The 16425-nt window shown below is 38.4% G+C and overlaps 1 protein-coding gene across 3 annotated transcripts in view; it reads right to left on the bottom strand.

Moving 5' to 3' along the window:
* The window catches only part of LOC113039667 (zinc finger protein 521-like), an 85908-nt gene that overhangs the window by 26120 nt on the left and 43363 nt on the right, over nt 1–16425 (bottom strand). For 2 of the 3 annotated variants that reach the window (XM_026197681.1, XM_026197662.1), the window contains exons 3-4: nt 7399–10844; nt 6932–7016 (exon numbers count right to left, since the gene is read on the bottom strand). In XM_026197681.1, the coding sequence (XP_026053466.1) occupies nt 6932–7016; nt 7399–10488 (3175 nt within the window). In that variant the 5' untranslated portion in view covers nt 10489–10844. The remainder of the gene's footprint in view (nt 1–6931; nt 7017–7398; nt 10845–16425) is intronic. The other variant, XM_026197670.1, reaches the window with a different exon arrangement.

Below are 16425 nucleotides of genomic sequence, written 5' to 3' on the forward strand. Positions count from 1 at the left end.
TTATCAACATTTATAAAATATCGCCAAAGTTTTCGCTTCCAAGCTCAAGAACTTGAATCTGGTGAGATACTCTGTGGGAAACCAACCCGTCACTAAATTCCTCAATGAATGCTTCCATTAGAGATGGAATTCGCCGTCTGATTAGCTGAGCAAAGTGATAGCTGCTGAATAATCACTGAAAGGGCCTTATAAAGGGAATTATGATTGGCATATAGGTAGATGTGGACCAGCTGAGTGTCAGCTGATGCAAGTTTGACTAACTTAACCTGCCAGAACTAATGCTACACTCCATTTCTTTGTGTTGGATTAGCTGGATTGGATTAATTTCACAGATGTGATGCTTTGACAACAACCCAGGATTCAGTAAAATTGTCAAGAATAAAAAATTATAAAATTAGGAAGATATGTTCTGATAATTATTATTATTTTTTCAATTGTTCACTGCTTTTAGGCAAAAAAAATAAAATAATTATATATATATATATATATATATATATATATATATATATATATATATATATATATATATATATATATATATATATATATATATATATATATATATATATTAAAAACAGTATAATAATAATAATAATAATAATAATAATAATAATAATAATAATAATAATAATAATAATAATAATGTGTCTAAATATCTCTGCTCAATAATAATAATAAAAACACACATACACAAACATTGGATAAACTTTTCACATCAACACATAAAAGATCTGAGCAAAAGAAGCTTCCAGCTCCTTTTGTATCCCCCTCACTATATTTCACACAAACCTTTGTCTTGTGAATACAGCTGTCAGTACGGTCATATCACAGGCCATTATATGCACCATCCACATTCATTATTGAAGCTAATGATCCGTTGCCCTCCATGCATCTCAATGAAGGAGGACTACATTAGAAATCTCTTAATGTAGAGAAATATCTTAATTAGTAATTAGAAACATAAAACATTAATCAAAGAAAGAGAATGTTTAAGGTTTGAGTCTCAAGGTGTGTGAGTAGGTGGGGAGGATTCAATGTGGGTAGGGGTGTAACGATTTACTAGTTTTCTGGATGCATCGATTACAAACCCTGACAATGCATATGTATCGATCTTAAAACATGACAGTAATCGATTTAAAATGCTAAGAATCAAATTAATCGCAATTTCTATAGTGATTGTCGAGCAGTGTATTTGATTTCTTACAGCAAATTAAAAGTAATAAAGAAGAAGATAATTCCTAATAAAAAATAAAATAGAAATAATAATAATTATGATAATACATTGGCTACATAAATACAATGATTGTATTTGACATTTATGTCACTTCTGAAATTATGGCTACGCAAAATATGACAAAATATTAGCTTATACACAATACTTTTAAAGCTCTTTTTTTAACTCTTGGCTTACATAAATTTTTACGTATGCCATGTCATGCAATAACATCATTAGCAACTAGCATCTAACAATGAACTATATATATATATATATATATATATATATATATATATATATATATATATATATATATATATAACATTTTTTTTCTAACCTATGGTTCTCTGACCATAAAGGCTGGTATAATTTGCCCCCTGACTAAGCATTTAAATAATCCTGTGAATGCACTTAAAGAATGCAGAATCAAATTTAATTGTGAATCGAATCAAATTGAATCATTCTATTATTTGCAAAAATCATTCTTGAATCGAATCGAAAACCTATTTTTGAGAATTTGAGCATTTCTTCAACTACATGCACTTTAAGCTCTGAATGTTTTGATAGTTTTTTTGCAAACTATGTAGAATTACTCTATGTCCAGAGTGTTCAATGGTGGAACTGATGATAATGATCATGTAAATTATGTAATTTTTATTGTTATTTACTTATTTTATTGTTGTCTCTTAACATTTAGAAAAAAATTGCTTGGTTGAAAGTTATGCATGGCAAAAATACTTTATTGACTGAGTGTTTCCTGCTCGTCTCAGGTTACATGTTCTGTGGATTCATCATCACCTTAACTCATACCTCACCAATCTGGGCTGCCATCGAGGTCCCTGCGTCATCCACCATCAACCACATCTGACTTTGTTACTACAATAAAACATGTTTACTTGCAATTGCTTCCTTTCCTTTATACCCCGTGACACTCGGTTATTTGATATTAAAGGGGGGGGGTGAAATGCTCGTTTTCACTCAATATCCTGTTAATCTTGAGTACCTATAGAGTAGTACTGCATCCTTCATAACTCCAAAAAGTCTTTAGTTTTATTATATTCATAAGAGAAAGATAGTCTGTACCAATTTTTCCCGGAAAAACACGAGCGGCGGGAGGCGTGACGTGTGGGCGGAGCTAAAGAATCACGAGCGCCAGTAGGCTTTTGCGTTGAGAGCATGTGGAAGCTGTGACATTACCGTGAGGAAAAAAACCATCATCCAAAACAAACCATTGCTTACAGTCAGATTCAGCCGTTTATTTATGATCCAGAATCAATCAGATCCAGAGGCTGAAACTGAACGAGAGCAGCAGCAGCAACGACTCGCTCCGAGCGGGGCTCGAACCCGGGTCTCCGGCATGGGAGGCGGACGCACTAACAAGGAGGCAGAAATATTTTAAGCAGTTTTACTCACCGCCTGCGGTTCCAACACACGATCGTGACCCTTTTTAGTTGGGATTGCATCATCCTTAAGAAATAAACGATACGCAAATCCGGCGTCAAACTGGGCCTTGTTTGTAAAACAAGCATCTTCGAAATGCAGGGAACAAACACAAACACTTGCACAACTCCGTTGATGCTCCATCTAACGTCACACAGAGCCATACTCGAAAAAAACTTTCTGAAACTTGTGTCAAACCAGAAGGAGTATTTTTGGAACAGAAATACTCCTTCAAACGTACAACTTAATTTTTGAAACTTTGTCCATGTTTAGCATGGGAATCCAAGTCTTTAACAGTGTAAAAAACTCAGTATGCATGAAATAGCATTTCACCCCCCCTTTAATCTAATTGCTACTGCCAATACATTCACAGACATGCTGCTGGGAGCATGAAAGAAATACTGCTGCTGCACATTTAACATATGAAATAACCCCCATATATAACATACATGAAATCTAGGGCTGGGTACCGAACTTCGATGCCTTTATGGTATCGAACGAAAAACTTAGATACTATGCGTATAATAATGAGTATATTACCGAGCCAAAGATTATCCATTATTGAACATCTCGAATGAATAAAGACTTCAAGTTCATCTGTAAAGCACATAAAGCTATCGTTTGAGTTTATAAACTTCTATTTCATGCCTGATTCGTATGGATCTGCTAACTGAATGCAAAGTGTGAGTTCTAGAAGAATGTTTGTGTCTTGAAGAGCATATATCGCTCACTAGGAGTCGCTAAATGAACAGCTGCTGTTCTTTTTTTTTTCTTTTTTTTCTTTCAACAGAGGATCAGTTGCCCTATTGGTTAAAATCCCCAAACTGTTTACATAAACATTAAATTAATAAATGACATCAAAACAGGGGCATTTGCGTTATGATGTGGTGGGCTGCTGTGGGCCAGAAAGTCCAGGGCAACATTTTGGTCTCAGTCTGCCCCTGAATGGCGCACCCCTATCCAAAAAGCACAACCAGTTGTATTAATAATGTTATCCTGAGTGTGAAGTGTTACCAGAATTTTTTAATTAAGGTGAAAAATAAAAGTTTTGTGTTTAAATATTTGTGTTGATGTTGAAATGGATTTTAAAACATATGGTATCGAAAAAAAGTATCATTAGGAACCGGTATCGAGACTGAGGTATCGAAATTGGAACCGGATCAAAAGATTTTGAACAATACCCAGCCCTAATGAAATCACCCCATAGCAGATGTGTACAGTTGGTGCTGGGGACTGTGGAGGGTTTATGAAGCACACTGCAACTATTTCAGCAAGCACTAGCTGAGTATTTGAATGTTGAGTAGCAAGCTCATTAGCTGCTGATGTGAAAAGTAGATTAAAACCTACTTTGAGTTCAAACCTATTGGCCTGCCCCATCTAGAGTTTTATGACATTTGTTATGTATTTATTTTTGTAAAAGTCTACATCTGGGACAAAGTTTTATCCCTCTCAGAAGAAACAAAGATGGCTGACCCATTTCAAAAAAGTGCTAGTGGCTAAGATAATAGGTGAAGAGAAACTTTGCACTTTGGCACCTACAGATAAGACTGACCTTTTTCATTTTCTGAGCTATTGAGGCTTGTGGACCTCAGATGACTGTGTTGGACATTTCTATGCACCCATATGTATATATATATAAGGGCATGACTGAAAATAATTAAGTGATCGCTGTATAACAAGTGTATGTTTTGTGATATATTGGGTTTTGGTGGGAAAGGAATGAGTAAAACTTTGAATATTTGAAGAAAGAAACATTGCACTCATTTGTGGAAGTGTTTACTTTAGATCTTTTTGATCTTATTGAACTGAGTTCAATTGAGTATTGCACACAAGATTACCCCTTTTTTTATATTGCTGGGCTAGTGCAAAGAAGCTATAACCTCCATGGAGTATTCAGTTGAAGTTTATCTCAAGGTGTTGATTTTTATTTTTATAGGTAGGACAGTAAAAAAAAACATGAAAGTGACGTGATATACAGCCAAGTATGGTGACCCATACTCAGAATTTATGCTCTGCATTTAACCCATGCAAAGAGCACACACACAGCAGTGAAAACACGCCCAGAGAAGTGGGCAGCCATTTATGCTTCAGCGCCCGGGGAGCAGTTGGGCGTTCAGTGCCTTGCTCTAGGGCACCTCATTCTGGGAATTGCCAGCCCAAGACTTAAACCCACAACCTTAGGTTTAGGAGTCAAACTCTCTAACCACTAGGCCACGACTTCCCCGTGGTGCAGATCTGGCACATGTCCACTCGTCTGAAGCACCTGAATCTTATTAGAACATTCTGGATTATTGCACAGCATTCCTTGACTGCAGCCGGAGGGCATCATGAAGGACTTCAATGAGAGAGTTTACTAATCAGCATCCTGTTCACCAGCAGAGCCCAGGGGGCCAAAAGCAATAAGAGAAACCAAACTGAGCCAAGCTCCAGAAATGCCAAAAACACAGAGACCACCAAAAGTCTACAGGCTACATATCAAGCCACATCTTTTAAATAAAAATACACTTCAGCAAAGATTAAAAAAGAATACTTATTATGGAAATAATTTAGTGTACTTTAAAAGAATATTAATGAATATTAGAGCTGAATGTAATGTTTTTGGACACTGACGTTCATATTTACTGTAATACATTGTTATGTCAGTAAAAAAGTTTTATATTTATTTAAACACATTTAGCTGAAATTAAGATGGTGTATTAAGATAACACCACTGCTCTGTTTATCCACTTCCACTTCTTTATTCCAAGGATTTTCTTCTTTCTCCTTTCAGCATGACATCAGCCCACAGCACTGCTTCACACAGAGTGGCCTGCTGGACAACAAATGTGCATCCTACACTGCTCCAAGCCTGCACCAACTGCTTCTCTGTCATCAACCTCACCCACCTTCCTCTGGCTGGGCCGCCCAAGCCTTTGGCTCCCCGCTGGGCAACGGAGCGACACAAGGCTGGATGTGTTTGCTGCTTGAGCGTGAGCCACTGCAATCAGCCACCCCCACCTCACTCCACATGCAGGATGCCCATGTGTGACCGTCCTTGAGAAGGTGGCCCACCAACTTGGCAAAAGCTTTAGAGGAGGATGGAAATTTGCCATCTTTCCTGTTGCCTGATCTCACATAATCAGAAATACCTTGGGTTTATGCTGACAAATCAAATGTTATTGGCTGGATTATGCAAGTAAGCAAACCATCAGTCTCCTCATTGGCACAGAAGCCTTTCTACATCGTCAATAAAAGACTAACCAACTAAACAGCAAATCTAGATTTGGGCCTCAGGGCTTCTGTGGCCAAGACCAGTCCCTACTGTCCAGTTAACACCTACCTCCACCTCCTTACCTTATCTGTCTGCCTTCTGGAAGATGTCTCTGTGGAAATCAGCAATATTAATGACCGTTAATCAAATCTGCAAAGCACACCTTTCTACATTTACAAACCGCAAGGCCAGGTTACAAGGACCTACTGGCTTTTGTGCTCATGTTTAATAGCATCCCATTCTATACAGATTTAGAGTTATTGATGGCAATAAAGCAGAGACATGTGCTTAGAAACAACACCCAGAAGAGCATAGTGCCTGCTCCATTACATAGCCTAATAACACTGACAGCTGAGCGCAGATAACCTCCGGCCCCCTGTTGCACTGCATCTTTACAGATGGCCATTAACAGGACAAAGTGTGCCCTTTTTCCAAGGGAAAATATATAAAGCTTCAAATCAGGCCTTTGTTTTGTTTTTTCTCTTTGCAGTTTTGGCACATGCAAGCTGAGTGGGAATTACAGTCCAGATTTACACAAACTCATTGGGAGAGTGCAACAGAACATGCTTCAGAAGAACCAATGGAAGATTGAAAGCTTCTATATCTATTGAAAAAAAGTGAACATGCATCTCTCAAGCAGTTCAAGCAACACATTTTCTTTCCATAAAACACACCAAATTATGAATAAGAATGAATAACGGTAATGAATAAAGAACATAACCACATACTGTAGACCTTGACTAATTATGTTAATTTCCTGACATAAAACACTCTACCCTGAAACTTCTCTGTTCTCTGTAACACTCTTGCCAAACACTCAAACTGAATTTCACCACATTTCAACCCTGCTTTAGCCTCGACTGTATACCAGAAACATATTCCAGTAATATTATTAAAGGTGTAATAAAAAAAAACATCCAAGTGGCAAACAAGTTACATGGTCACACTTGACCGCAATACCCCAAAATTGACATTGAATTGACAAATGTTTAGCCATTTCTTACAGATCCAATTAACAGTCTTACCTAGCATATGATTGGCCACGTGTATCTGAATGTCCCATTTACTGTAGAAGACCATCTGACACTTGATGCACTGGTAAGTCTTCTTCTAAACAGTGGGGGAAAAGAAATAGCAAAATTAAATTAATAATGTTGGGCAATTGATGCTGAAACAAGAAAATACTCATCCCTTGTACTATGGTATATGTCAGTTTTTTTCAATCCTCTAGGTAACACTTTGTTTTGATGGTCCCCTGAAACTAACAATCAACAAGTTAGCTGACATGTTGTTGCAAAGTTACTTATAGTCATCATAATGTCTAAATGGGACCATCAAAATAAAGTGTTCAAATAAAGTGTATTCCTCCTCTTTAATTGTGTAAATGGTACAACCCAATAAAAACCTTTACCAACAATAACTATCACTATTAATGTATTGACGGCAGATGTACTGAACATGCACTATATGATTGCTATAAGCCACATCTTACCTCGTCACTTTGGCTTGGGCTAACTCTTGACATGGGGGAGCCATCAGGGGTCCGTAACAGAGCAGCTTCTGGTGTTTGGTCTCTGTGCACTGTCTGTAGGTGTGCTTGAAGCTCTACCTCTGACTCGAATTTAACATTGCAACTAGAACAGCGGGTCTTGGTAATAGAGGGTGATACTGATGAAGATGATGAGGAAGAACGGAGAGCCTTTCTCTTCACAGGACCAGGGCTAAGGCTCTCCCCTTGGGTCCATCCAGCAGCAGGACCCATTGAGGTTTGAGCCCCTTGATGCAACAGTTTCCCTCCATTTAGGGTAAAGTTCTTGCTACTAGCGGTATTGACACACAGCGTGCAAAGACCATATGTCAAACCATTAATTTCAAGTTTCACCAAGTCCTGCTTAGAGTGGAACTCTTTGAGACATGCAGCACACTTAACGACTTTCTGACTTTGACTATGTTGAAATTCTGTTGCAGCTGAGAATGCAGTTGGTTGATTTGTAGATGCCGCTCCAGTTTTTTGCATATGAAAGGTACCATGGATCTTGAGTTCTACAGTTGAGGTGACAGTCTGCATGCAGACCACACAGCGGAAGCCAGTCAAAGAATTGCGCAAATCAGGATGCATCTGACAATGTTCCAGGAAGTCTTCCTCACTCTGCAGCGGTAATTTGCAAATCCGACAGCTTCCAGTGTCCAGGCTTTTGCTGTGAGTGACCTTGTGTTCTGTAAGAGTAAGTAGGGAAGGGAAGCGCTCTCCACAAATGGGACACATGTAGTGTTTAACAGGTCCTAAGTGTGTTTGCATGTGCTCCCGAAGTCCTCCCTCCGAGAAGAATGTTCTAGAGCAGACATTGCATTTGTGGTTTCCCTTGATCATTTCTGCCTTTCTTTTGTGCATAGCACTCTCTCCTGGTCGAATGTTATGATCACGAAGTTGGTGATTGGTTAGGAGGGACTCCATGGTATAGGATGCACCACAGATGTCACAGCTATACATGATCTCTGAGGTATCAAAGTCTTCCTCGCTACCATCTCGACTGTTATGAGACTCCCACGCTCCAGTGCCTCCGTGGCTGTTGGTCAGAAAGGCCTGTAAGTCTCCATCATCTTTGGCAACTGAATCACCGCTACCAGAAGTGGATCCATTGGTGTTGCAATTCTGGGTCTTTCCCTCAGACACACAGTGCTTTTCACAGAGGTGACGTTCTAGCAGATAAACAGCATGGAAGGCTTTGCAGCAAAAGTGACAATTGTACTTCTTGCTATGGGTGGTAATATGACACTGAAGCTCTACTTCTGTGCCAAAGGATTCACCACAAAAGATGCAACGGTGTGAACAACCCTGGTTTTCAAGGTGACTATGTTTGACATGCATTTGAAGGTCAGCTTCATGCCTGAAATCCCAGTTGCAAGAAGTACATCGGTATACCTTTTTCTCATTACTGTGCTTCACTGCAAGATGGAGTTGAGTTGACACTTTAGAGTCAAACACTTCCTGGCAAAGAGTACAGCGAAAAAACACAAAGGTGTGCATATCCAGAAGGTGCTTCTGCAAATCATCCACAGATGTGAACTGCTTGTCACAACTTTCACAGATGTAGTATGTGGACATAATGGTGAAATGAACAGTCACATGTTTCAGAAGAGACTCCTGGTTAGGAAAGTCCTTGTTGCACTGTGGACAGGTTAGCTGTGGCACGACACCATCAAGGTGGGTCTTTAGGTGTGTCTGGAAAAGGTCTAAACTGGTGTATTTAGCACCACACTGGTTACAAATGAACTCACTTGAACATAAGGAGGTGCTTTTCTGTTTGAATAGTGAGGCCTGTTCTACAGAGACTGGAGATGATGGGGTGAGAACTCGTAGAGATCTTCTCCCATTGTTGATATAATTCAGAGCAAGAGGGATGTTCTTGTGGTTCTCCTTTATGTGCTTGTTAAGCTTCATGACACTGTTAAAAATGGGGGAGTTTGTACAGTAAGAGCAGGAGAAGATCTCCACAATGGGATCTTTTGGAGTAACCGCTAGAGGAGAATCAAACTTTACGCCAGGGTCACAGTGAGTCTGTCTGACATGTTCTTCTAGAGTGGCCTCAGTCAAAAATCCCATAAAGCACTTGGGGCAAAAGAATGCATTGCTTTCTTTAGTGACTGGATTAGGAAAGCCATGGGAGCACCGTATGTGCTCTTGCAGAGCATTAAGATCTCCAAGCACCTCTGGGCAGAAATTGCACTGCAGCAGGTCATCGGACAGGTTAGTCAGTACATCTGCGGGATCCTTGGCATTGTGGATCTGTTTCAGGTGCTCGTTCAAATTACAAAGTGATGGAAGGATATCCTGGCAAAATTGGCAAGTATGAGCCTGCTCTGGCTTGTCAGCATGTTTGGTCTTAAGGTGAATCTGCAGCACCGCAAGGCTTGAGAAAACTTGTTTGTTGCAGTAAATGCAGCTGTATTCGATTTTTGGCTGTTTGGCAGATCGCCCATGCAGGTTGTTTTGAGTGGCCCTCTTTCTTCTCCCACGTGTCTTGGGCACTGTAGAAGCAGCTTCCACCATGGTTGAACTGTCAACAGAAAGATTAGAATCTGGTGTAGTGCTTGAAACAGAAGTATAACCTACAGGCAACACATAGGGGCTATTACTGGACTCTGGAAGCTGGTGTATATCCATGTGAGTGTACAGCTCCTCTACGGTGGGGAATTGCTCAGAGCACACAGTGCATGTGTTGCTTTTTGTATCTCTCCCATGTACCTGATCAATGTGGCTCAGAAGTGTTCCTTCATCACTGAACGGCTCGTGGCAGTAGATGCACTGCAGACCAGGTTCAAGACTCCCTCCGACAGGAGAAGAGCACTCCGGGTGGCTTTCTGCAATGTGCTTCTGCAGTTCCTCAGGCATGTCGAAACCCTCCTCACAGCGGCTGCATTTGCGTGTCTCTTTCAACCTCCACTCTTTAGGGGACCTTGTATCCGCTCCATCCTTCCCACGTTCATGCACCTGCATGTGTCCGTGAAGTGAGTTGGTGGACAAGAACCCCCGGCGGCACACTGGGCATTTATGGGGCTTGTTGGCAGCATGCGTTTTCATATGGATCTTTAGATGGTCACTGCGTGAGAAAGCAGAGTCACAATCTCCACAATGGTACTTCTTGTCACCTGTGTGAAGCTTGATGTGTCGGTCACGGCTGCGCTTGTGCTTGAACAAGCGACTGCAGAATGTGCAGCTGAAGGGAAGTTTATCTCTGTGACTCTGCTCGTGGCACGTAAGGAAGCTCAGGCGACTGAAGGATTTTGCACAGAACTGGCATGGGTAGGGTAGGCCTGCACCTCCTTCATCCTCTGCATAATCATAGTCATCGACATGGCCTGGAGAAGTGTGGTCTTTACTAGATGGCGACGATGTAGGCCAAGAGCACAACGGGTCATCTTCTATATCAGTTCCATCTGTCAAAAACACCCAGAAGATTAGACCGAATACATTACCTTTTAAACAAAACAAACTTTTTTTGTGAGACATCTCTCCATTCAAAATGATATTAGCTTTTGTGTGATAGAGTTAAACTTCAAGGCAAGGTCCAATACACCATGTATTCCAATAATATTTGCTTGTGTACTAATAATTAAAGCTACTCTAACTATGTCTTTCAAACTATCATGCACCATGAGTTCCCACAGATAATATTTGTTTTGCATATCGGTCATCATTTCTTTCAGCAAAAAAATAAAAATAAAAACCTTTTTTAGGAAAATTAGCAGAGTATGTTGTAGTTATCTGTGTTATCTATAGACTGCTATTTGTATGCAAAATTTGATTAAATTCTGCTTTGAAACAATGTATATCTTGATGTGTCCTGTAGAACTACATGATTTTAAAACAAAGTTCAGTCATCTTTTTAATCATTTGCTCTTGTGCATGAGTGTATCTAATGCATTTGTGGAGATTTACTTGAAGTACATACCCAACAGTGTTTTAAATCAATTCAAAAGTTAACCAGCCACAGAAATATAAAAAAGGGCCAAGTTGGTCAACTTATTAACTAGTTTTCTGCTGGACGACAGTGATATCAACTATTAAGTTTGATATTTGTATATTAAACTAATTGAATATGCTTATAGTCAGCGTTGGAAATGACTAAAACTAAAAGGTTTATTCTCTTAACTCTTTACATTTAAAGCATCCACTACAGCCATCAATGCACCAATTCTGTACAGATTCTCCACCTTCAACAATAAAATCCAAGACAATCACTGTCAGACTTGAAAATGCCTGGTGTGAAAAAGTCAGTACACCCCATAAAATATGTAGGTTAAAACACACACCCATACAAGCACTTCATAGTTTCTGGATTCTGGTGTTGATTTGTTATAAGGTGGTATCCACTCCCAGGTATCTGTCATAACAGACAAATGACCACTTTAAAATAGATAGCGTAAAAAAAAAAGCCTCAAACTGTAGGATGTTGTACACTCACAATATTTCAGTTTGCATGCGGATCAAGGATCATCCCATGAGTTCAAGCTTACACTCAACAACATTGTTCTGCATTCAGAAAGTTATAAGTTATATAGTTTAACTTAATAGAAAGGACACTTCTATATTTTAGTTTAGGACACATTTGATCCGGGGCCAAAATGTAACCTGAAGTAATTATACAGGTCCTGCTAGTTTCAGACAACCCATCAACCCAATTTTTGTCCATATCCCTTTAAATAATGAAGTGAATTGCCAACCAATAAATTGCCACAAGGTTTTGCTGGGAAAGAGAAAAACAAGGGAAAATGTCAATGATTTATGAGACATCTTCAAGCAACCAACTCACATATTCATGTCTCTTCCATTGTTTTTACCTCGGGATCTGCCACGGTAGCATGCATTTATGAACAGCTTGCCAGCATATCTTCAGGAAACAGATAACAATGCAGGTTGACCTGCTGTTCCTCTAAACACACAGCTTTACGCAGCTCAGCCCAAGATACACATTCTGACTAATTCTGCCCGTCCTTTATTGACTGCACAGTTTGGAACATTCTGAACTAAAATATGAACAATGCTCAGTTGAAATGTTAACACAAATGTAATACAACAAAATATATAAGTAGAGGTACTTCCGATCAACAGTCCAATTGTAACTTTTCAAGATCAATGTCATGCGTGTCTAGTGCTAACAGACAAGAGTGTGAACACTGACTGATGGGTTCAGAGTCAGGGCAAAAGAAAAGCATGTTTTTGTCTCTGTAACGTGTCTTGTTTTTTTTTCCTTCCTTCACTCAGACGAGAAATGTGCAGGACACTAGCCGCCTGAGTAAATAAAAGCCAGAGTCTCATGGGTCCTCATCCCCGGCTCATGGCAGCGTGTGCCTGCCAAAGTGGATGCTGGTCCTGAAAACCTACACCCTACAGCTGAGGGTCTGTCTTTGTTGGCCTGCCAAAGCCTTCCTGAGCATCACTGTCCAACATCCTGCCACTTCTACAGAGGAAGACCTCCATCTTATGGGTTGACATTGGTGCAGGATTTTTTTATGCATACAGTGTATGTAGCGCTCAAAGCAACCTCTCTGCACAGCTGGAAACACTTTTAACATCAGCTTTATGAGTGCTTGGAAATGGAATAATGCATTTTAATAGTTCAGACCAGCTGCTGTTGCTCCATCCAACAGTTAAACAAAGGTGCTCCTCCATGATATCATGCTCATTTTCTGAGCTGATCGACAGTTAACAAACACCGAAAAAGCTCAATTGTAAAATTAATTCTCATTATCTTATGATTACATTTTTAAATCAAAACTAGAGTCATTTAAGGACCCTAATTCTAATGTACTGGAAAAAAAAACAAATGTATGAAAAACACTTTTTCAGTGTATAACGCATAGACAAGGAATAATAATGGCTTCTATGTACTGTAGATTAACCATTTTAACATAATTTTGGTAATTGTTTATTGCTGGTAAAAAAAAAAAGAAAAAAGATATAGATGTTGAATAATTACCAGATTGTCAAATATTTTATTTTTATTAAGATTTGGATGTTTAACTATAATGTAAGTAGCGAACACTTCCTGAAGGCACAATGCACGGCGGATTACTAATATTCCCTCTGGTGTGGTCACTCTAAAGAAGGAAGCAGACAGGAAGAAATTACATGAAAACATGTTAAAAGGGAAATGTTATCGTACAGAGGAAGATGTTATGAGCTGTTTGTAAAACAGCTCATAAACAGTTTGGAAAAAATAAATAAATGCATATACTGTAGGCCACAAAGTTTACAATATTAATAATTTTACATTTAAATAAAACAGTATTTTTAGGATGATGTTTTATATTTCTCTGTATCCTTCCTGGCATCATGCAAAAGTTATGTATGAGGTCTAGATTGTGACCTCCTCCTCATATCTCCATCTATCATCATTTCTAGCAGGCTTCAGCTAGGACTGTTTAATCTTGTTTAGGAGGCCAGTTACTGACTCTTCAGCTATGATTGCATCATGCTGACCTAAATTCCTGGACCACTGAGAAAAACATAATCTAACCAAACATCAGTATAAAAGAGTTTGTTCCCATACCAGAAAACCAGTAAAATAACTTCAGTATGTATATTCCAATTTTACCTTATACCAATTTTATGAGATCTGGATATGATTGCAGTTGTGAAGGTTTTTGGAAATTGTAAAGTCTGTAACCTTAAAAACAAATCAAAATAAATAAACATACACACACACAAGCACACACATACATACATACATGTATATATATACAGCAGTTAGTTCAACTTAAGACTGTTTTTTGTATGCGTTAAGTCGGACTTAAGTGAATTTTTACGTCATAATTTTTTGTGTTTGAAAATATGGTTAAACAAGCATTAATGAACTAAAATATACTAACATTTACTAAATATAAAATGTAATTTCTATTGAAACCTGTATGTCATTTATTTCAATAAATTTTGACATTTAAAACTAATTTAGTACATTTAAAATATAAAACGTATTAATACTTAATAATGATAATTTATCATATACTTAATGTACTGTATGTAATACATGCTGGGTGTGTAAATCAAATGCACTAGGAAGAAGATATATAAATAGAGAGAGAGAGAGAGAGAGAGAGAGTTCTTTTAATGATCACGGGAGAACAAGGGCACATCCAACACAAATCTTCAAACATTAAACATTGCTCTCATTTGTAAGTCGCTCTGGATAAAAGCATCTGCTAAAAGATTAAATGTAAATGTCAATATATTTTTAAGATATGAAGTACATCAAAAAAAGTGGTAACTTCTAAATGAACTGAAATTATTCAAGTCAAAAATAGGATTTAACTGCACTGAACCAACCTACATAAATGTATTTAATAGTATGGGTTATATCAGACAGAAATGGCTCATTAAGGTAACAACTGGAGGTTTCCACTACAAGTGCACATGCTAGACAATAAAGCACACTTCTTTTTCAAGGGTATAGTGAGATCAGAGCTCCACAGCTTCCTGTCCATCACAGCACACAGGTGGACACCCAGAAAGACCGGACAAATGACAAATAGGGACGTGAAATCTAGGACAGTTACTCCTTCTGTTCTCATCATTTACTGTGTGGGAAACATCGATTGAGACTAAGAACTGCAGACTAATATTTCTGACAACTTATATTGATCACAACAAATCTGCTTTCCTTCAATAAATGAGAAATATCAGTTTCTTCATTGTACAATCATGACATATGATGCAAATATCAACGTAAATATAACTTAATACTAGCCATTTGGCCAGACAAGCTTATCACTTTTTTTTTTTTTACTTTGTTATATGATATAAAAATTTATCATGATATTAATCATTAAATTATTTTACCATTAATGGCTATTTTTTTTATGGGTTCATACAAATGTATCATCAAAAATGGTGTCAAATGGAATTAATCAATAAATGTTAACAATAATAATAATTATAATAATAATAATTATTATTATTATTTGAGACATGCATTTTAGTATGCAAAAGTAATATATTTCTGTCATAATTTCTTTAATTTAATCCAAACTTTTATTTTGGCAGTCTGTCACAAAGGAGATTGTGTGTTTGTGTCCTCATATATTGAAACGCAGCGACTGTAAACATAGTGAGCGTCACGTGTGTCTGAGTTTGTGTAGTAAACTAAACTAGTGCACTCATTCACATAGAGACACACACAACATGCAGCCATATTTATCTCTGCTCTTAGATTAATCCATATTGAGTAGAAATGTCCAGAATGTATCATAGTCATCTACATTCATTTTAACGCTATATAGATTAGGGATGCACGATATTGGATTTTGGCCGATATTCGATATGCCGATATTTTCTAAATAATTTTGGCCGATGCCGATACCGATATCGATATATATACAAATATATACTGATATATTTACAAATATATACTGATATATTTAAACTTTAATTTTACTGAAGAGAAATCCATGTATCTCTTCTGTACTGATTCTACCATAAATTTATTATTTTACAAATGTAGACAGACATTCACATCTGAAAAACAGGTCAATTATTTCACTTGGAGAATATCGGTTTGGCTCATCGGCAGAAATATTCATATCGGCCGATACCGATAATGGTCATTTTAAGCTTTTATCGGCCGATACCGATGTTGTGCCGATATTATCGTGCATCCCTAATATAGATATGATTGTTTATCACCCAGCTCTACTTAATTCTGACTTCATCTCTTGGCTTTATCACAGTTCATCAGAGTCTTTGTTTCAGCTCGCTTCTGTGATATTCACCTCATCCTCGGGCTCATCTCAGCGTGCAGCGCTCAGGGAGTGGAAGTGCTGTTGAGCAGGTCAGGTATGAGTGAGCAAACAGGAAGGTTGCTCTGTCCGGGGCCTTGGCTGGGTCTCTGTCCCCCGCGGCCCACCGGGGGGGAGCTCAATCTGTCCCCCAGCAGAGCCCGGCCCGGCCCGCTTCACTGATTCACCAGCCCTGAGCGAGTGAGGCAGAGCAGCAGCATACAACAGTTTGTGCTTGACTACA

Source organism: Carassius auratus, chromosome 2, assembly GCF_003368295.1.
Source record: "Carassius auratus strain Wakin chromosome 2, ASM336829v1, whole genome shotgun sequence".
NCBI lineage: Eukaryota > Metazoa > Chordata > Actinopteri > Cypriniformes > Cyprinidae > Carassius > Carassius auratus.